The sequence below is a fragment of the Kogia breviceps genome, chromosome X (assembly GCF_026419965.1).
Source record: "Kogia breviceps isolate mKogBre1 chromosome X, mKogBre1 haplotype 1, whole genome shotgun sequence".
In the NCBI taxonomy this organism is placed as follows: domain Eukaryota; kingdom Metazoa; phylum Chordata; class Mammalia; order Artiodactyla; family Physeteridae; genus Kogia; species Kogia breviceps.
In genome coordinates this window covers 80,736,248-80,759,629 of record NC_081330.1, presented here as the reverse complement: position 1 = coordinate 80,759,629, position 23,382 = coordinate 80,736,248, and the positions used below count along the sequence as shown (strand labels likewise).

The following is a 23,382-nucleotide window of genomic DNA, read 5'->3' as shown; positions in this document are numbered from 1 at the left end:
CAGTGTTTATTTCTTCTGGAGAAAGGCAGGTTAAGTAGTATCAGAACATACAAACTATTGTGTCTCTAATGGGCAGCATAAGACACCACATGGGAGCCTGTGGGCAGCAAGGAGCATGTATGTGCAGGAGACACCATGATGAAAGAAACAGTATGGTCACTCCATCCACTTTGGGGGACGGATAAATAATATGTCTACCTCTGAGGAGACAGGATGGAAACATTAGGAAAGAACTGGAGGTGGGGGATTCCTAAATGATATGGATTCTGGTTAGGTCCAAATAGCAGCTTTTAATCTCATGTGAGAATACACAGGGCAGGTACTGGACTTATAGCTGCAAGGAAAAGGAGCAAGGTCAGGAATGGGCCTTCAAGTCCTGTGAAAGAGCCAAGTGACATAAAGGACAGTCCCATCCATGAAGACATTTGAAGCACCCCTGATTACATGATCAAACTTGATTCTTGTGACCCACTCTTCCAGAAAAGACATGGAAGGCCACAGACAGACCATGGCAAGCCTGGTAATAGAACAGCAGGGCTGGCAGGCCAAGACTAGGCTGGTGTAAGCTGCCCCTGCCAGGCAAATTCCCTTTATTTCGCAATTGGCAAAACACACACACAAACACACACACAAAATGGCATGAGAGCTATGCCTGGAGGTGTCTTTTTACTTCTTTTATTGAACTCCATAAATATTTTCATAAGGCTTTGTGTCATTACAACATCATATTTTTGTTAAACATTTTTTTAAACACACAACTTTGACACTTGTTTGACAGGGTCAAACAATCAGATAGAAGAAATGAAATAATAAATTGGCAAGTGCAGAGCAGCAGGGGTAATCAAAATCACTGTTGCCCATCCATCCACCCCAGCCCACCCCATCCCCAAAGCACTAAAAGATCACTACTTGGCTTCACACTAGAATTGTTAGAACTCTCTTGTTGCTGTCCTTATAAATCCTTTAGAGATATACACATATAAGGGATGAGAGGGAGAGAGAGAAAGAGGAGGTGGATTTCTGGGTTAGGACCATCCCACAAGAGGGCCCATAGAATATATTACCAAAGCATTTTTGAGCAAATCCAGGCCTCATTGAGTTGAGGAAAGGGGATCTCTGGGCCATGCAGAAACAGAGATTTACAGAGTTCTTGGGGATAGCATTACTGTGGGAACACAGAATAGGCTTGGATCCTGAGCCCAGGTAATGGGGTTCCCCTTGGGGCTCTTGGCCACTGGTCTGCTTTTCTAACATAGACTGGGGGAATATTCCAAGCAATGGTGAACAGATTTCTTGTCGTTTTCATAAGTTATTGGCATCTGATGAGGCCAGTGGGTTGGATGGATGAGAGGTGGGTGGAAAGAGGTGATAATCCCTGATCCTGGAGCTCTGGGCACAGTCCCAGGGGAGTAGGAAGTGGGAGTGTGGGGCAACTTATCCAAGAGAAGTTGTAGGTCCAGGGACCTGTCCATGCAGCCCCTCTTGGTGTGCCCCAAGGCCCTGGAGAAACAAGTCAAGGCCAAGCCTAGTGGGAAGGAATTGAAAGTAGGAAAATAATGTACACTCAAGGGAGGCCTACACAGCCAGACATTGTTTGCCAGGAAAGCCATTTTAGCTTAGGCACTGGATACCAGGTTCCTTGTCAAGTGGGCTTAAGTAGCTGGGTCAGGTGCTGAGCAGTTGTGGCCAGTCCCGAGCCCTGGCCCTCTGCCCAGCTCACACTTATCCTTGGCTTACTCCTCAAGTCTCATTTGGGTTTGGTGGAATGGGAGCTTAAACAGCTTGTAATTTAATTCCCATAGAGGAAAAATTCCAAGGCTTGGCAGGGCCTGGTCTGGGTCAGGAGGCATAAGAGCAGCAATCAAGTCAGCTATGCTGTGTCCCATGCAGCCATGGCTGCTGCTCATTAAGCTGATGTCCTTTCATGATGAAGTCTTCTCCCACAGGGTCCAGGATAGACTCACAATCTCCAGATTCCTCACTAGGATGGCTCTCCATAGTAGGGCCCATCCTTACTCCTTTGTACTACTCCATTCTCCTTGCTGTTCAAGGCCTATCTACCTGAGGGGCTATGTGGAGAGGAGGAATAGGGAGTACCCATTGGGAGTCTGTCTCTTTGTGTGGAAAGTTAGTTTTTCCTAAGTGTAAAGCCTACCAAATATGAGCCTGAGGGTAGCATCTCTGCCTCAGATCCTTTCTCCACAGGGAAAAGTCCCCTAGGCTCCTCACTTGCTTACTTCACATGTTGTGGGATGGGAGAATGTTGGATACAGGGCAGTCTTTGAGTGCCAGAAGTGCTTTAACTATGCTCATACCAGCAACCCTCCTGTGCAGGGGAGAGCAGGAGAAAGAAGGAAGACAGGAAGAGGGGAAGGAAGGAGCCATGGAATATTATCCATGCAATCGGCTAACAATGGGGGAAGTTTCACATACGTTAGGTACTGTAAGTACATATCTTGGGCTGAGGTTGTCTCTTTCCATGCCCATCTTTGTTCTTTCCTATAAGAGGTTACTATCAGCCTTTGATTCTGTCCATGTCAATAATTTGAATACAGTTGATGATCTTGGTCAGGTGGGCTCTGTCTTGATCTCTCACAGACTCCAGCAATGCTGCCTAAACAATCTGCCAATGGGAAGCAGGTACAACCAGGCCCCTGATTGCAGTGGGGAGTCCTACTCTAAACCTACTTGGTATTGGAGGCAGTTGAATCCCTCCTCCAGGAGGCAGAGTCTCAGCCTCTTCTAGTTCAGATTTTTTAGGTTAGGGGAGGGACAAGCCAAGAAGAAACACCATAACCAAAGTGGCATGAAGAAGAGAAAAACTGACCCAAACTAAACCCCAGATACAAAACTGGCATGACCCAGCAGTGCTGCAACATGGAAACCCCCAGTGCTAGCAGAAGAAATAGCCCAAATGCAGAATGCTCCCTGAACAGAAGTCCTCTCCAGCATCATTACTCTGACATTCCCTTGCTTCTGTTTAGTTTCGAACCCTCTACAACACCTAAAACACAGTGAAAGCAATAGAAATATTGAGCAGTTATGTCACAGGGCACAACAGAGCATGTCCAGACTGGCATGACTGAGGACAGAAGATGCAGGGAAAAGGCTATTTGGGGCAACTGCAGGGCTGCAGAAACATTCGCAGATGATCAGTTGAGGGAGCGGAGGAAGGGGATCCTCCCTTTACCCAGTGAAAAGTAAAAGGAAAAAAGGAAATTCAAAACTCCCAAACTCCACCACATCAAATTAAATTCAAAAGTCATCAGCATCAGTATCATCAGGAAACTAAAAAACAATACAAACACATCTATGTTAATAATGACAAGTCAATGAATCAATCACAGGAGAGCAAAAAGATTATCTCAACAAGAAAAGGAACAAATAGAAATGTCATTTTCTGAAAGTAAAGGGGAGGGGGACAGGGTAAGAATGGAAAACTTTTTAAGAAGGGATCATGTGGTTGGAATTCATTGGTACTTCTTCCTACCAATTACAGATTTTACTTTCCCCAAACAACAGAAAACATTTTTGGTCCTTCTGCGTGTGTGTGTGTGTGTGTGTGTGTGTGTGTGTGTGTGTGTACACTCAAGGTCCTGTGTGCGTGTGTGCATGTGTGTGTGTATGCCTGTGTGTGTGTATGTATATATATATATATATATGTATATATATATATATATATATATATATATATATATAAATTTCAACAGTGCTTCTCCGAAAAAAGGTCCATCTATAAATATAATTATATTTACTTTATTTTAAAATTATCTGCCTCCCTGTTGGTATTATTTTTTGAAGGGGGTTAACCTGCTGAAGTTTTGCCAGAATGGTGACTGGCTGCGCTTGGGTTCGGTGAACTCAAAGACCTGCGACTGAGCGATGCCATCAGGGACCAGGTACTGGCCCTGGTTTAACGGGTCCTGCGGTGGTGGGTAGGAAGGAGGAACTGAGCGAGCAGAGGTGACACCTAGAGTAGATGGAAGATCAAAGGGAAATGGTATAAATTAAGTAGCAAGGGGCTTCTCAAAGCACCTAGTGCCCACTTTTAATCCTTATCTCCATTCAGAACAGAATAGGCTGAGGCACACAGCATATGATTCAGAATGCAAGGATGATCTCTCTGCTGCTCCCAAATACTTTTCTCATCTGTTGGTCAGTGTCTGAAATTTCAACATTATAGCTTCTCTGTTTGCCTTTGTTTGACGACTTGACCCCATTACCCTGTAAGTAGTATCATATTAAGCCATCATATAACATGTTAAGACATTCACACTTAGGTGGGAAGGAACCACTTCTTTTCTAACAGCCAGTATTTTGTTGTTTTGTTTTCGTTCTTCTTATTGTTTTCCAGTTTTATTGAGATGTAACTGACAATATTGTGTAAGTGTAAGGTATGCAATGTGATGATTCATTATACATATATATTGTGAAATAATTACAATATGGTTAGTTAGCACATCCATCACCTCACACAATTACCTTAAGTATACAATATTGTTAACTATATTAACCATACTGTAAATTATATTTCCAAAACTATTTCATCATATAACTAGGAGTTTGTGCCCTTTGACCAACATCACCCCACTTTCCCCAACCCCAACCCCTGGCAACCAGCAATCTCCTTTCTGTTTCTATAATTTTGTCTTTTTCAGATTGCATATATAAATGACATATTGTATTTATATTTTTTGTCTGACATTTCACACAGCATAACTCCCTAAAGACCATCCATATATCCATAAATGGCATGATTTCCTTTTTAATGGTTGAATAGTATTCCACAGTGGGTATATGTGTGTGTGTGTGTGTGTGTGTGTGTGTGTGTGTGTGTGTGTGTGTATCTTTATTGGGTGTCTGGTTTATAAAAAGGTTCTCCCATTGCATAGGTAGCCTTTTCATTTTGTTGATTGTCTTTTGCTGTGCAGAAGCTTTCTAGTTTGATGTAGTCCCACTTGCTTATTTTTGTTTCTCTGGCTTGTGCTTTAGGTGTCATATTAAAAAACTCATTGCCAAGATGAATGTTGAGGAGTATTTTCCCTGTTTTCTTCTAGGAGTTTTATAGGTGTGGGTCTTACATTTAAGTCTTTAATCCGTTTTGAGTTAATTTTTGTGAGTGGTGTAATATAGGGGTCCAATACAGTCCTTTGCATGTAAACATCCAATTTTCCCAATACCATTAATAAAAGAGACTATCTTTCACCCACTGAATATTCTTGGCCTCCTGACAAATATTACTTGATCATAAGTGTGGGTTTATAATTGGGCTCTTGATTCTGTTCCATTGATCTATATGCTGTTTTTTATGCTAGCACCATACTTTTTTGATTACTATAGCTTTGTAATATAGTTTGAAATTGGGATGTATAATTGCCCCAGCTTTGTTCTTCTTTAACAGAATTGCTTTGGTAAATTGGGATCTTATGTAGTTCCATATGAATTTTAGGAGTGTTTTCTCTCCTTCTATCAAACATGCCATGGAATTTGAGATAAGGATTACAGCAAATATACAGATGGTTTTGTATAGTAAGGACATTTTCACAATATTAATTCTTATCATCCATGAATATGGGATATCTTTCCATTTATTTGTGTCTTCTTCAATTTCTTTCATAAATGTCTAATAGATTTCAATGCGCAGATCTTTAACCTTCTTGGCTAAACCTATTCCAAAGTATTTTACTATTTTGTGCTATTGCAAAGGGGATTGTGTCCTTAATTTATCTTTTGGATGTTTGTTGTTAGTGAAACACAACTGATTTCTGTACAGTGATTTTGTATCCTGAAACATTACTGAATTCCTTTATTATTCTAATATTATTTCTTGGGATAGTCTTTAGAGTTTTCTATGTATGAAATCATATCATCTGTAAACAGAGACAGTTTGACTTCTCCCTTTCTGACTTTAATTGATTTTATTGCCTGACTGCTCTGGCTAGGACTTCAAGAGCTATGCTGAATAGGAGTGGTGAGGTTTGGAATCCTTGTCTTATTCCTGAACTTAGAGAAAAAGCTTTCAAACATTCACCTCTGAGTATTATGTTATTAGTGGTGAGCTTGTCATAAAAGGCATTGATTATATTGATATATGTTCTTTGTATACTCAATTTATTGAGTATTCTTTGTATACCCAATTGATTGAGAATTTTTATCATGAAAGATGTTGAATTTTGTAAAATGTTTTTCTGCATCTATTGAGGTGATCAAGTGATTTTTATCTTTCATTCTATAAATGTGGTGTGTCACATTTATTGATTTGCATATGTAGACCATGCTTGCATCCTAGAGATGAATCTCACTTGATGATGATGCATGATCCTTTTATGTGCTGTTGAATTTGGTTTGCTATTATTTTGTTGAGAATTTTTTACATCTATATTCATCAAGGATATCTAGTAGCATCTTTATCCAGCTTTGGTATTGGGGTAATGCTAGCCTCATAGAATGAGTTTGAGAGTGTTCCTTTTAGGTTTTTGACTAGTTTGAGAAGGACTGGTGTTAATTGTTTTATAAATGTTTCATGGAATTCACCAGTGAAACCATCTATCTGTTCCTGGGCTTTTCTTTGTTGGGAGGTTTGACTACTGATTCAACCTTCTGACTTGTTATTTGTCTGCTCAGATTTTGTATTTTCCCTAATTTGAGACATAATAGACATACTACATTGTATAAGATTAAGGTGTACAAGATAATGATTTGATATATGTATATACTGCAAAAAGATAAGCACATTAAGATCACTTAACATCCATTACTTCACATAGTTACACGTTTTTTCTTTTGATGAGAATTTTTACGATCTACTCTCTTAGCAACTTTCAAATATACAATACAGTTTTGCTAACTTTAGTCTTCATGCTGTAGGTTACTTCCTCAACCTAATTTATTTTATAACTGAAAGTTTGTACCTTTTGACCACATTCACCTAATTTCCCCTACCCAACACCCCTCGTGGGTGGCAAACACCAATCTCTTCTGTTTCTACAAGTTCAATTTTATTAGATTCCCCATGTACATGATATCATACAGTATTTGTCTTTCTTTGTCTGAATTATTTCATTTAGCATAATGCCTTCCAGGTTAGTCCATGATGTGGAAAAGACAAGATTTCCTTCTTTCTACAGCTGAATAATATTCCATTGTGTGTGTGTGTGTGTGTGTGTGTGTGTGTGTGTGTGTGTGTTTGTATATATTTATTTTATCCATTTATCTGTCAAAGGACACTTAGGTTGTTTCTATGTCTTGGCTATTATGAATAATGCAGTAACAAATATGGGGTACAAATATCTCTTCAAGATAGTTATTTCTTTTCTTTAGATATATACCCAGAACTGGAATTGAATTATATGGTAGCTCTATTTTTAATTTTTTTATGAACCTCCATACTGTTTTCCATAGCAGCTATACCAACATACATTCCCACCAACAGTATAAAAGGGTCTCTTTTCTCTACATCCTTCCCAGCACTTGCCAGAACTTGTCTTTTGATAACAGCCTTTCTGAAAGGTGTGAGGTAATATCTCACTGTGATTATGATTTGCATTTCCTGATGATTAATGATGCTGAGGTACTTTTCGTGTACCTGTTGGCTGTTGGAATATTTTCTTTGGAAAATGTCTACTTAGGTCTTTTGCTTATTTTTAAAATTTTTTATTGGAATATAGTTGATTTACAATATTGTGTTAGTTTCTGCTGTATAGCAAAGTGAATCAGTTAAACATATACATATATCTGCTCTTTTCCCATAAAGGTCATTACAGAGTATTGAGCAGAGTTCCCTGTACTATACAGTAGATTCTTATTAGTTATTTTATATATAGTAGTGTGTATATGTCAATCCCAATCTCCCAATTTATCCCTCTCTCCCTTTCCACTTTGGTAACCATACGTTTGTTTTCCATATCTGTGACTCTATTTTTGTTTTGTAAATAAGTTCATTTGTACCATTTTTTAAATTACACATATAAGCAATACCATATGATATATGACTTACTCTGTCTGACTTACTTCACTCAGTATGACAATCACTAGGTCCATCCATGTAGCTGCAAATAGCATTATTTTGTTCTTTTTTATGGCTGAGTAATATCCCATTGTATATATGTACCACATCTTCTTTATCCATTCATCCATTGATGAACATTTAGGTTACTTCCATGTCCTGGCTATTGTAAATAGCACTGCGATGAACATTGGGGTGAATGTTTCTTTTTTTTAACATCTTTATTGGAGTATAACTGCTTTACAATGGTGTGTTAGTTTCAGCTTTATAACAAAGTGAATCAGCTATATGTAAACATATATCCCCATATCTCCTCCCTCTTTCATCTCCCCCCCACCTCCCTACTAACAAATGTAAAATAGATAGCTAGTGGGAAGCAGCTGAATAGCACAGGGAGATCAGCTCGGTGCTTCATGTACCTTTTTTTGTGTGTGGTATGCGGGCCTCTCACCGTTGCGGCCTCTCCTGTTGCAGAACACAGGCTCTGGACACGCAGGCCCAGTGGCCATGGCTCATGGGCCCAGCCGCTCCATGGCATGTGGGATCCTCCCAGACCAGGGCACGACCCCACGTCCCCTGCATCAGCAGGCGGACTCTCAACAACTGCACCACCAGGGAAGCCCCTGCTTCATGTATCTTTTTGATTTATGGTTTTCTCTGGATATATGCCAAGGAGAGGGATTGCTGGATCATATGGTAGCTCTATTTTTAGTTTTTTAAAGAACATCCATACTGTTCTCCATAGTGGCTGTACCAATTTACATTCCTATCAACAGTGTGGGAGGGTTCCCTTTACTCCACACCCTCTCCAGCATTTGTTTTTAGACTTTATGATGATGGCCATTCTGACTGGTCTGTGTTGATACCTCATTGTAGTTCTGATTTGCATTTTTCTAATAATTAGCAATGTTGAGCATCTTTTCATGTGATTTTGGCCATCTATATGTCTTCTTTGGAGGAATATCTATTAGATCTTCTGCCCACTTTTTGATTGGGTTGTTTGTTTATTTTTATTTGTTTGATATTGAGCTGCATGAGCTGTTTGTATATTTGGAGATTAATCCCTTGTCAGTTGCTTCGTTTGCAAATATTTTCTCCCATTCTGTGGGTTGTCTTTTTTTATGGTTTCCCTTGCTGTGCAAAAGCTTTTAAGTTTAATTAGGCCCCATTTGTTTATTTTTGTTTTTATTTTTAGTACTCTAGGAGGTGGATCCAAAAAGATATTGCTGGAACTTATGTCAAAGAATGTTGTGCCTATGTTTTCCTCAAAGAGTTTTATAGTATCTGTTCTTACATTTAGGTCATCAATCCACTTTGAGTTTATTTTTGTGTGTGGTGTTAGAGAATGTCCTAGTTTCATTCTTGTACATGTAGCTGTCCAGTTTTCCCAGCACCATTCATTGAAGAGACTGTCTTTTGTCCACTGTATTTCCTTGCCTCCTTTGTCATAGATTAATTGACCATAGGTGCATGGGTTTATTACTGGGTTTTCTATTCTCTTCCACTGACCTATATTTCTGGTTTTGTGCCACTACCATACATTTTTGGAAATGATTTTTTAAATTTTTGTTTTATATTGGAGTTGATTAACATTTTTGTGTTAGTTTCGGGTGTACAGCAGAGTGATTCAGTTATACACACAGATGTATCTATTTTTTTTCAGATTCATTTCCCATTTAGGTTATTGCAGAGTATTGATCAGATTTCTCTGAGCTATATAGTAGGTCTTTTTGATAACTGTAGCTTTGTAGTATAGTCTGAAGTCAGGAAGCCTGATACATCCAGCTCCATTTTTCTTTCTCAGGATTACTTTGGCTATACAGAGTCTTTTGTTTCCATATAAATTAAAAATATATATTGTTCTAGTTCTGTGAAAAATGCTATTGGTAATTTAATAGGGATTGCATTGAATCTGTAGATTGCCTTGGGTAGTATAGTCATTTTGACGGTATTGATTCTTCCAAACCAAGAACATGGTATATCTTTCCATCTGTGTCACCTTCAATTTCTTTCATCAGAGTCTTATAGTTTTCAGAGTACAGGTCTTTTGCCTCATTAGGTAGGTTTATTCCTAGGTATTTTATTCTTTTTGATGTGATGGTAAATGGGATTGTTTCCTTATTTTCTTTCTGATTTTTGCTGTTAGTGTATACAAATACAAGTGATTTCTGAGTGTTAATTTTGTATCCTGCAATTTTACCAAATTCATTGATATGCTCTAGTAGTTCTCTGGTAAAATCTTCAGGATCATCAATTTATAGTACCATGTCATCTGCAAACAGTGACAGTTTTACCTCTTTTCTAGTTTGGATCCTGCTCATTTATTCTTCTTCTCTGGTTGCTGTGGCTAGGACTTCCAGAACTTGAATAAAAGTGGCAAGAGTGGACATCCTTTTCTTCTTCCTGATCTTAGAGGAAATGCTTTCAGCTTTTTACCACTGAGTGTGATGTTAGCTGTGGGTTTGTTGTATATGGCCTTTACTATGTTGAGGTAGGTTCCATCTATGCCCACCTTCTGGACAGCTTTTATCATAAATGGGTGTTGGAATTGTAAAAAGCCTTTTCTGCATCTATTGAGATAATCATATATTTTTATACTTTTTAATTTGTTAATGTGGTATAGCACAGTGACTAATTTGGGGATGAAAAATCCTTGTATCCCTGGGATAAACCCCACTTGATTGTAGTGTTTGATCCTTTTAATGTATTGTTGGATTTGGTTTGTTAGTATTTTGTTGAGGATTTTTCCATCTATGTTCTTTAGTGATATTGGCCGGTAATTTTCTTTTTTTGTGGTATCTGTGTCTGGTTTTGGTATTAGGGTGATGGTGGCCTCATAGAATGAGTTAGGGAGTGTCCCCCCTGCTATATTTTGGATGAGTTTGAGAAGGATAGGGGTTAACTCTTCTCTAAATGTTTGAAAGAATTTGCCTGTGAAGCCATCTGATGCTGGACTTTTGTTTGTGTGAAGTTTTTAAAATAAGTTTCAATTTCAGTACTTGTGATTTCTCTATTCATATTTTCTATTTCTTCCTGGTTCAGTCTTGGGAGATTTTACCTTTCTAAGGATTTGTCCATTTCTTCTAGGTTGTCCATTTTATTGGCATATAGTTGCTTGTAGTAGTCTCTTATGATCCTTTGTATTTCTGTGTTGTCTGATGTAACTTCTTTTTCATTTCTAATTTTAGTGATCTGAGCCCTAACTCTTTTTATCTTGATGGGGCTGGCTTAAAGTTTATCAATGTTGTTTATCTTTTCAAAGAACCAGCTCTTAGTTTCACTGTCTTTTCCCTTGTTTTCGTCATGTCTATTTCATTTGTTTCTGTTCTGATGTTTATTATTTCTTTCCTTGTACTAAGTTTGGGTTTTGTTTGTTCTTATTTCTCTAGTTGCCTATGGTGTAAGTTTTTGTTGTTTATGTGTGATTTTTCTTGGTTCCTGAGGTAAGACTGCATTGCTACAAACTTCACTCTTAGAACTGCTTTTGCTGTGTCCCATAAGTTCTGGATCATCGTGTTTTCATTTTCATCTGTCTCTAGGTATTTTTGAATTTCCTCTTTGATTTCTTCAGTGATCCATTTGTTGTTCAGTAACATATTGTTAGCCTCCACATGTTTGTGTTTTTTGCAGTTTTTTTTTTCATGTAGTTGATTCCTAATCTCAACATTGCAGTTGGAGTGCTGGCTTGATATAGTGTCAATTTTCTTAAATATAATGAGGCTTACTGTATTGTAAACCATGTTATCTGTCCTGGAAAATGTTCTATGTGCACTTGAGAAGAATGTGCATCTTCTCCTTCCAAATGGAATATTCTATATATATCAATTAAGTCCATTTGTCTAATGTGTCATTTAAGCTTTTGTTTCCTTATTGATTTTCTGTCTGAATGATCTGACAATTGATGAAAATGGGGTGTTAAAGTGCCCCAATATTATTGTGTTACTGTCAATTTCTCATTTTATGGCTGTAAGAATTTGCCTTATATATTTAGGTGCTCCTATTTGGGTGCAAAAATATTTACAATTGTTATATCTTCTTCTTGGATTGATGCTTTGCTCATTATGTGGTGTCCTTCTTTGTCTCTTGTAACAATCATTATTTCAAAGTCTAATTTGTCTGATATGAGTATCACTACTGCAGCTTTCTTTGTTTTTTTTTTTTTTTTCCGTGGTACGCGGGCCTCTCAGCACTGTGGCCTCTCCCGTCGCGGAGCACAGGCTCTGGACGCGCAGGCTCAGCGGCCACGGCTCACGGGCCCAGCTGCTCCGCGGCACGTGGGATGCTCCTGGACCGGGGCACGAACCCGTGTCCCCTGCATTGGCAGGCGGACTCTCAACCACTGCGCCAACAGGGAAGCCCAACTGCAGCTTTCTTTTGACTTCCATTTGCATGGAATAACTTTTTCCATCCCCTCAATTTCAGTCTGTGTGTGTCTCTAGATTTGATGTGGGTCTCTTGTAGACAGCATATATGTGTCTTTTTATTTTAATTCAGATATTGTTGTTTTACAGTGTCATGTTAGTGTCTACTGCAGAGCGAAGTGAAGTAGAGTTCCCTTTGCTATACAGCAGGTACTTGAGAGCTTTCTATTTTATACATATTAGTGTATATATGTCAATCCTATTCTCCAAATCATGCAACCCCCATCCCCGCTTGGTGTGCATACATTTGTTCTCTACATCTGTGTCTCTATTTCTTCCTTGCAAACTGGTTCATCTGTACTATTTTTCTAGATTCCACATATATGTCTTAAGATACGATATTTGTTTTCCTCTTTCTGATGTACTTCACTCTGTATGACAGTCTCTAGGTCCATCCATGTCTCTACAAATGACCCAATTTTGTTCCTTTTTATGGCTGAGTAATATTCCATTGTATGTATATATGTGTATATATGTATATATATATATATATATATATATATATACCACATCTTCTTCATTTTTGAATCAATTCAGCCAGTCTATGGCTTTTTGTTTGAGCATTTAATCCATTTACATTTAAGATAATTATTGATCTGTATGTTCTTATTGCTATTTTGTTCATTGTTAGTTGTTTGTTAGTTGGATTAGTTTCTGTAGTTCTTTTTTATTCCCTTTCCTTTTTGTTCTCTTCTCTTGTGATTTGATGACTATCTCTAGTGTTGTGTTTGGATCACTTTTTCATTTTTTGTGTGTTTGTATCTGTTCTAGATTTTTGCTTTCCGCTTACCATGAGGTTTTGATATAGCAGACTACATATATACAAGGTTTTCTAAAGTTGCTGGTATCTTAATTTCAAATGGATTTCCAATATACTGCATTTGTATGCTCCTCTTCTCACTATTGCTGTTTTTGTTATCATATTTTGTGTGGATGCTTGCCTACCTTTACTGTGTGTTTGCCTTTACTGTTGCACTTTCCCATTCATAATTTTCTTGTTTCTAGTTGTGGTCTTTTCTTTTCCATCTAGAGAATTTCCCTTAGCATTCGTTGTACAGCTGGTTCAGTGGTGGTGAATTTTCTTAGCTTTTGTTTGTAAAGCATTTGCTTTTTCCATGGAATCTGTATGAGAGCCTTGCTGGGTAGAGTATTCTTGGTTGTGTTTTTTCCCTTTAATGGCTTTAGATATATCGTGCCATTCCCTTTGGGGCTGCAGAGCTACTGCTGAGCAATCAGCTGATAACTTTATGGAAATTCCTTGTGTGTTATTTGTTGCTTTCCTTTGTTGCTTTTAATATTTTCTCTGCCTAATTTTTTGTCAGTTTGCTTAATATGTACCTCAGTATGTTCCTCCTTGGGTTTATCCTGCATGGGACTCTCTGCACTTCCTGGTCTTGAGTGGGTATTTCCTTTCCCATGTTAGGGAAGTTTTTGGCTATTACCTCTTTAAATATTTTCTCAAGCCCTTTCTCTCTCTCTTCTCCTTCTGGTACCCCTATAATGCAAATTCTGTGCATTTAATGTTGTCCCAGAAGTCTCTGAGACTGTCCTCATTTCTTTTCATTCTTTGTTCTTTATTCTGTTTTGCAGCAGCAATTTCCCCCAATCTGTCTTCCAGTTCACTTATTCGTTCTTCTGTCTCACTTTTTCTCTTGATTCCTTCTAATGCATTTTTCATTGCAGTTATTGTATTGTTTAATCTTTGTTTGTTCTTTAAAGCTTCTAGTGCTTTATTAAACATGTCTTGTATCCTATTGGTCTGTGTTCCATTCTTTTTCTGACATCTTGAATCATCTTTACTGTCATTACTCTGGATTCTTTTTCAGATAGGTTGCATATCTCCACTTCACTTAGCTTTTCTTCTGGGGTTTTATCTTGTTCTTTCATCTGGAACATATTTCTCTGCCATCTCATTTTGTCTAGATTTCTGTCTTTGTGGTCTCCGTTCCTCACATTGCAGGATTGTAGTTTTTCTTGCTTCTGGTGTCTGTACCTTGCTGGGTGAGGTGGGTCCAGTGGCTTATACAGGCTTCCTGGTGGGAGAGACTGGTGTCTGCCCACTGGTGGGTGGAGCTAGATCTTGCCCCTCTGGGGGTAAGGCCACGGCAAGAGGTGTGTTTATAGGTGGTTGTTGGCTCAGGATGACCTTAGGCAGCCTGTCTGCTGATGGGTGGGGCTGTGTTCCCACCATGTTCATTGTTTGGTCTGAAGCATCTAAGTGCTGGATCCTACAGGCTGTTGTCCAGGTCTTGGTGTCAATATGATGACCTCTGGGAGAGCTCATGCTGATAAATATTCCTTGGAGCCCCCACCACCAGTGTCCTTGTCCCCACAGTGACCCACAGCCGACCCCTGCCTCCATAGGATACTCTCCAAGACCTGCAGATAGGTCTGGCCCAGGATCCTATGGGGTCACTGCTTTGCCCTGGGTCCCAGTGCACGTGAAACCTTGTGTGCTCCCTCCAAGGGTGTAGTCTGTTTTCCCCAGTCCTGTGGAACTCCTAGACTCAAGCCCACTGGCCTTCAAAGCCAAATGCTTTGTGGGCTCCTCTTCCCATTGTCAGACCCCCAGGCTGGGGAGACTGACGTGGGGCTCAGAACTCTCACTCCTGTAGGAGAACCTCTGTGATATAATTTTCCAGTTTGTGGGCTGCCCACTTGGTGGGTATAGGATTTGATTATATTGCAGAAGCACCCCTCCTACCATCTCATTGTGGCTTCCTCTTTGTCTTTGGGTGTAGAGTACATATTTTGGTAGGTTGGGGTCTTTTTTGTCAATGGTTGTTCAGCAGTTAGTCTTGATTTTGTTGTTTTGGTGAGAGGAGATAAGCTCAAGTCCTTCTACTCTGCCATCTTGTCTCCTGTCCCTGTCACACTTTCTTCTTCATGTTTTCGTGTTACTAATTAGCATCCTTTCATTTCAGCTTGAAGAACTTTCAGCATTTATTGTAAGACAAGTCTAGTGGTGATTAACTCTTTCAGCATTGTTTTTTTTTTTTGGTCTGGGAAATACTTTTTCTCTCCTTTATTTCTGAAGACAACTTTTCTGGGTACAGCATTCTTGGTTGGGTGTTATTTTCTTTCAGTACTTTGAATATATCATTCCACTCTCTCCTTGCCTACTAGGTTTCTGTTGAGAAATCTGCTGATAGCCTTATGCAGGTTCCCATGCATATGAGAATCATTTTTCTCTTGCTGCTTTTAACCTTCTCTTTTTGTCTTTGATTTTAGACAGCTTTATTATAATGTATCTTAGAGAAGACCATTTTGGGTTGAATTGTTTGGATACCAGTGAGCCACATGAACTTAGATATCCAAATATGTACCCAGAATCAGGAAGTTCTAGTCATTATTTGTTTAAATGATCTTTCTTCCCCTTTCTCCCTCTCTTCTCCTTCTGGGACTCCAATATTTTGTAGATTGTTAATCTTAATTTTATCCTACAAGTCACACAGGCATACTTCACTCTTTTTCATTCCATTTTTTTCCCTACTCTGACTAGTCAATTTCAAATGACCTTTCTTTGACTTCACAGATACTTTCTGCTGGCTTATCAGGTCTGCTATTGAAGCTCTCTATTGCATTTTTCATTTCATACATTGTATTCTTCAGCTCTATAATTTGTTTGGTTCTTTTTATGATTTCTACTCTGTTAAATTTCTTATTTTGTTCATGGTGTTTTCCTGATTTTGTTGAATTGTTTCTCTTGTAGCTCATTGAGCTTCCTTAAAACAATGATTTTCAATTGTTTATCATGCAAATCACAGATCTCCTGGTCTTTGTGTGCCAGCTTCTGGAAATTATTGCGTCACATTGGTGATGTCATGTTTCCTGGATTTTTCATATTCCTTCTAGTCTTGTGTTGCTGTCACCTCCTCCAGTTTTTATTGACTGGCCTCTTCTATACATCCAATCATAGATTATTTGGTCTGGAACTTCTCCACTGGACTCCCAGACTTTTACAAAAACACTCTCATCTATTGGTGAAAATCTGTGTTCTTTAGGAAGATGACAGTATAAAAATATTTTGTCATTTTGATGATGTTGTCAGTTTTCAAAGGTGGTAAGTGTCAAAAATACAAGGGTTCCAGAGGCCAAACAATTATATGTAGATATTAAGGAGGGAGTTTGGGGAGTGCTCATTTTAATTTTTTAATTAAGCTTTTTATTTTGAGATCATTGTAGATTCACATGCAGTTGTAAGAGAATATATAGAGATAAAACTTGCACCCTTTACTCAATTTCTCCAATGATAACATTTTGCAAAACTATATTACAGTATTACAGCTAGGATATTAACATTGTTACAGGATACAGTCAAGAGACAGAACATTTCTATCATCACAAGGATTACTCGTGTTACTCTTTTATAACCATACTCACTTCTTTCCTTTCCCTACTCCCTCCTTAACCCCTGGCAACCACTAATATGTTCCCTATTTCCAAATTATATCATCTGAAGAATGTTATATAAATGGAGTTATGCCAAATGTAACCTTTGGGTATTGGCTTTTCTCAATCAGCATGAATCCTTAGAAATTCTCCCAAGTTGGTTATGTACCAATAGTTGGATCCTTTTTATTGATGTGTTATATTCCATGGTATAGATGTACCAGAATCTGCTTAATTATACCCATTGAAAGACGTCTGTTGTTTCTAAGTTTGGGCTATTATGAAAAAGCTGCTATGGGTATTTGTTTAGAAGCTTGTAAGTGACAATAAGTTTTTGTTTCTCTGGGATAAATGCCCAGATGTGTCACTGCTGGGGCATTTGGTAGTTGTATGTTTTATGTCTTAAGAAACTACCAAACTATTACATAAAATAGTGGCTGTACTGTTTTACATTCTCACCAGCAAGGAACGAATGATTCTGTTTCCATGCACCATAGCCAACATTTGGTATTTTCACAATGTTTTTCCATTTTAGCCTTTGTAATAGATATGTAATTATATCTCATTGTGGTTTTAATTTGCATATTTCCAATGATTAATGATGTTAAACATCTTTTCATGTGTGTAACTGATATCCATATATCCTCTTCAGTGAATTATCTATCTTTTGCCCATTTTTTAATTGGACCATGTAGTTTAGTTTGTTTGTTTGTTTTTACTATTGAGTTTTTAAAAATATTTATTTACTTATTTATTTTTGGCTGTGTTTGGTCTTCGCTTCTGTGAGAGGGCTTTCTCTAGTTGCGGTGAGTGGGGGCCACTTTTCATCATGGTGCACGGGCCTCTCACTGTCATGGTCTCTCTTGTTGTGGAGCACAAGCTCCAGACGCGCAGGCTCAGTAGTTGTGGCTCACGGGCCTAGTTGATCCGTGACATGTGGGATCTTCCCAGACCAGGGCTCAAACCCGTGTTCTCTGCACTGGCATACAGATTCTCAACCACTGCACCACCAGGGAAGCCCTCACTGTTGAGTTTTGAGAGTTCTTTATATATTCTAGATACCAATGTTTTTTCAGATGCATGGTTTGCAAATATCTTCCCTAGCCTGTAGCTTGTTTTTTCATCCTCTTTACATGGTCTTTCATGGGGAAAATTTTTCTATTTTGATGAGGTTAATTTTATCAATTTTTTATTTTATAATTCAAGCTTTTGGTGTCAGTTCTATGAACTTCTTTGCCTAGACTTAAATCCTGATGATTTTCTCCTACTGTTTTCTAAAAGTTTTGCAGCTTTAAATTTAAGCTCATTATCTATTTTGAGTTAATTTTTATAGGGTGTGAAATTAGGTTGAGATTATTTTTACTTTTGGCCTGTGGAAGCCCAATTGCTTCAGTGCCATTTGTTTAAAAGGTATTCTTCTTCCACTGAATTGCTTTTGTACCTTTGTGAAAAATCAGTTGGGCATATTTGTGTAGGTCTGTTTTTGGTTTCTCTATTCTGTTCCATTGATCTAACATGTCTATCCCTCTACCAACACCAAACTGTCTTGGTTATTGTAGCTATATAATTAGTTTTGAAATCAGGGTACACTTATTATTCAAACTTTATTCTATTTCAAGTTTATTTTAGTTATTCTGGGGTACTCATTTGATTTTGAGCTGGCCCTAAAGCCTCTGGAGATGGGGACTGTACTCATGGCTCTAGGGAGCTCCATGATGACAAACTGAAATGGGTTGATGGACCAGGAATTAGCAACCAATTCCCAAGAAGTTATATATCAATTCTTAAAAACAATGCAGTGTAAAAAGGCAAATGTAAAGTGAAAAGGCCTCCCTTGGAGCTAGGCTCTGTCCTCTTTGCTTTGCTTCCAGCCAGGCTTCCCCTCCTCCAGAAGAGTAGACTGAGTTAATAAGGTCCCATGACATTACAGATTGTGTTGGAATCTGTATTAAATCTGAATTAGAGAAATCCTAACAACAATGCTCCCCATCACTTCCAGCAAGGGGTTATTGGAAGGATTAATAAATCTGGCTTTCTCAGGTCTCTGAGAGAACTCCCTTCTTGCTCTTCCTATGTATATGATAAAACTATTGAACTACTAAGCTGTACAATCACTTCTACATGTGTAGTGCCCTTGAGTCTCAAAATATATCAGTCACCACAGCCCTGGACTACAAGAGCCTTGAAAACTCAAAATAGAAATAAGGGAATCAATTTTTAGGAATTCTGTAACATTTGAGACTAGATAAGTTTCTTTGAAGACTTCAGGATTGCTATTAAACATGGAAAGCTGTTTAGGTGAACCATTGTTTAAATATTGGGAGACAAGAGAGGACCTGCAAGGGATAGCCTTAAGACAAGGCAGAGAAGGAACCTGACAAAAAGGTTTGGTATGAGTGAGTAGGACTGTTTTTTAGTTCGTTGCTTTGTGCATGTTCCTCTGCTTTATGGTTTCTCAGTGAAAAGATAAGTCAGTCTCAGATAGACTTGAGGGAACTTGGGCTGAGGTAAAGGAACACCATCCCATCATGAAGGTCAGTGTGGTAGGGACAGTGGAGGAATTCAGAGTGAGAGAAGCTCAGGAGGTGAGAGCCTCCAGGAGGTGGAGGTGAGAGCCTCCAGGAGGCAGAGGTGGGCCACTAGGACAGTAACCCCTGTGTAGCATGAGGACTGTCCAGGTGGCTGGGGCTCATATCTCTAAGGAAGAGGCACATTCTCTCAAAGGATTATCTTATTCATACAGATCACAGACTTATTGTTATTAACTCCAGATTACTTTCTAACTTTCTAAACTGTCAGGTTTTCATCCCTAAGAAGTTAGAAGTGGTTGCCTTTAATTCCCTATCTAAAGCAAATTATATTTTCATGATGAGGGAAAGTGCCAATGAGGGCTTCCCAAGAGTAAGAAACAACAAACAGTTAGAAGGAAGGCCATGTCTAGCCAGAGGCCCAAGCTAGGTGCACTCCTCAATTGGAAATCAGATCTTCACAGGCACTCAGCCTCCTCAATGAAAAGGAATCTCATTAGGAATAATTAAGGGTGCTTTATGTAGCTGCTAGAATTTCAGGCAACTTGAATCTGATCATTTTATATGGTGACTCATTCTGAACCAAAGAGCCTTTTAAAAGAGCACAAGGAGGACCTAGGGAAAGTGAAGTCTCATTAAGACTGCCTACCCTGGGGACAATGATAGTGGCTGTCAGTAATAGAAAGAGCTGTCAGTAACTGAGGCAAGACAAAAAAGTAAACTGCTCTTTCCCATCATGGAGGATCATCAGAACCCTGAGATGGAGAGGAGAGAGCAGAGGACTTGGAGTCAAGCTGACTTAAATTCAGAGTCACTTTATCCCAAAGATCCTCAATTTCTTCATCTGGAAAATGGGGCTAATAATGCCTACCTTTTCAGGGGTACCATAAAAATGAAATGAAGGAACTTATATAAAATGACTGGTACTGAATAGGTTCTCAAAAAAAAGAAGGGAAAGTTCCTACCTTTTGTTCATTTAAGCACTTTAATGTTTTCTAGTTCAGGAAAACAAGAAAATAAAGCTTCATTTCATATTCAAATTGATCCCCAAGGTATTTTTCTGTTTTTAAATACCTTATGGTTCAAAAAGAGAATAACTATCTGAATCTTCTGTCTAGGTTCAGTTTGAAGTTGTTCATTCTGATTTGGGGTTCCTGATTTTGCAAATGCTCCCAAACCAATGAAAGAATTGTTATGCACATATCCCTAATATATTTATACATATTAATAAATTCTACAAATTTACTATTGTCCAACTGTTTCTAAATTGTTAGTAAAGTTTAGTTTCTCTCTTTTATTTAAGTGAAAATAAAGGAAACAGAGGTTCTATTTTTTACCTGTACCCAATACGCTATCTTTGGACATGACTGCCTTAAATTATTCACTCCTAAGCCTTAAGTCTTTTAAGACCATTTGCCAACTGTCATCAGGGACACCTGGGTATCTGGACATTTCCCACCACCCCAAGTGAACTTCAGCATGGAAACAAGCCTAGGAATATGCAAGCATATAGCCTATGTCTTCACAGTCTCACAACGAGAGTGGGTGAGGTCAGGGAAGTTGTAGTTAAAGGCAGTTTTACCTTTTTGTTTCGGGACTTTTCTCACAGTCATTGCAGCCTGCCTCTTCTGATTTTCAGAAATTTCAAAGCCTATAACATAAAAATACATGACTTTGTTATTAGAAACATAGACCTTTCTTAAATGTGTAAATTAGTGCAACTTTTCTGGAAGAGTAATTTTGCCAAGATATATCAAAAGTCTTGGAAAGCAAATAAAGGAAAGTGGTCAGAAACTTGGACAAAGACTTACAACAATGCATTCAATGTATAGAGGGGCAAAAAAGTGAGATCATGAGTTAAGAGGCTGTTAAATGGAGAATGGTTGAATAAAATATGGTGTAAAGTGAAAAATTATTTCACAACCAAAAGCAAAAACACAAAGGAAAGAAAAAAAATGAGTCAAAGATAAGTGATCACAACAGAAAATGTATATAGACTTAACGAAACTTTCAGAAGGAGAAAAAAAATTGAATGGCAAAAAGTAATTAATGAAATAACCAAAATGTCTGTGCAAGTTCTTTGCGAATTTTTTCATTGAGTTACTTAGTTTTTGGCTAATTGAGTTGTAGAAGTTCCTTATATATTATAGAAATTATCAGATATATGGTTTGCAAATATTTTCTCCCTTTTAATAGCTTGCCTTTTTGTTCTGTTGTTTCTTTCTTTTGCTGTGCATAAGCTTTTTCATTGTATGTAGTCCCACTTGCCTATTTTTTCTTTGCTGTCCATGTTTTTGGTGTCATATCCAAGAAATAATTACCAAAGACCAATGTCAAGAATTATTTCTCCAATGTTTTCTTCTAGGATTTTTACAGTCTCCAGTCATATGTTTAAGTCTTCAGTTCACTTTGAACTAATGTTCATGTATGGTATAAGGTAGGAGTTCAATTTCATTTTTTTTTGCATGTGGATATCCAGTTTTCACAACACCATCCATTGAAGAAACTATCCTTTCCCAATTGTGTATTCTTGGGACCCTTGTTGAAGATATGTTGAATATATATGTGTAGGTTTAATTCTGAGTTCCCTATCCTATTCCATTGGTGTATATATCTGTCTTTATGCCAGCACCATACTGTTTTAATTACTGTAGCTTTGTAATATATTTAGAATCAGGAATTGTGATGTCTCCAGCTTTGTTCTTCTCTCTCATGGGTGTATTGTGGATCCCCGTGAATTTTAGGATTGCCCTTTTTTTTTTCTGTTTCTGTATAAACTGTCATTGGAGTTTTAATAGGATCACATTGAGTCTATAGATGGCTTTCAGTAAAATGGATATTTAATCAATGTTGTCTTCTGTTCCATGAACACAGAATGTCTATTGTGTCTTCTTTAATTTCTTTCAGCAATATTTTGTAGTTTTCCGTGTACCAGTCTTTTACCTCCTTGGTTAAGTTTATTCCCTAAGTATTGTATTATTTCTGATGCAATTGTAAACGGGATTGTTTGCCTAATTTCCTTTTCAGAGAGTTTGTCATTAGTGTATAGAAACACAACTTCTTTTTTTGTGTTGACTTTGTATCCTACTAATTTACTGAATTCATTTATTAGATGTAAGAGATTTTTGTGGAGTCTTTAGGGCTTTCTATACATAAGATGATGTCATCTGCAAACAGGAATAATTTTATTTCTTCCTTCCTGATTTGGAGGCATTAATTAATTAATTAAGCCTAACTGCTCTAGCTAGGACTTCCACTACTATGTTGACTAGAAGTGTTGAAAGTGGGCATCCTTCTTGTTCCTGATCTTAGAGAAAAAGCTCTCAGTTTTCCCCCCTTAACTATGATGTTAGCTGTGAGCCTTCCATACATGGCCTTTATTATGTTGAGGTAAATTCTTTCTATACCTTGATAGTTTTTATCATAAAAGGGTGTTGAATTTTGTCAAATGATTTTTCTGCATCTATAAAGATGATCGTGTGATTTTTTTCCTTCATTTTGTTAGTGTGGTGTATCACATTAATTGATTTACATACGTTGAACAATCCTTGTATCCCAGGGATAAATCCCACTTGGTCATGGTGTATGATCCTTTTATTGTACTGTTGAATTTTTTTACTAGTGTTTTATTGAGGATTTTCCCATGTATTTCGTTAGGGATATTGGCCTGCAGTTTACTTTTCTTGTAGTGGAAGGCTTAATGTTTTTAAATGCTCATTTGGACCCAAAGTAATCTACAGATTTAATGCAATCCAATCAAAACCCCAATGGTATGTTTTAAAGAAACAGAAAAATCAATTCTAGAATTCATGTGAAAACACAAAAGACCCATAATAGCTAAAGCAATCTTGAGGGAGAAGAACAAAGCTGGAAGCATCACACGTCTTATTTCAAAATATACTATGAAGCCATAGTAATTAAAACAGTATGGTGCTGGCATAAAGACAGACATATTGACCAATTGAACAGGAGAGAGAGCCCAGAAGAAACCCACACATATACAGTCAACATATCTTTGACAAGGCTGCCAAGAGTA

General features: G+C 38.0%; 1 protein-coding gene across 11 annotated transcripts in view; it reads right to left on the bottom strand.

Moving 5' to 3' along the window:
• Positions 1–659: 659 nt before the first annotated feature.
• Positions 660–23,382, bottom strand: part of ARHGEF9 (Cdc42 guanine nucleotide exchange factor 9) — a 248,507-nt gene continuing 225,784 nt past the window's right edge. For all 11 annotated transcript variants that reach the window (XM_059050989.2, XM_067023131.1, XM_067023133.1 and 8 more), the window contains 2 exons: positions 20,929–20,997; positions 660–3,970 (listed from right to left, as the gene is read on the bottom strand). In XM_059050989.2, coding sequence (XP_058906972.1) covers positions 3,789–3,970; positions 20,929–20,997 — 251 coding nt within the window. In that variant the 3' untranslated portion in view covers positions 660–3,788. The remainder of the gene's footprint in view (positions 3,971–20,928; positions 20,998–23,382) is intronic.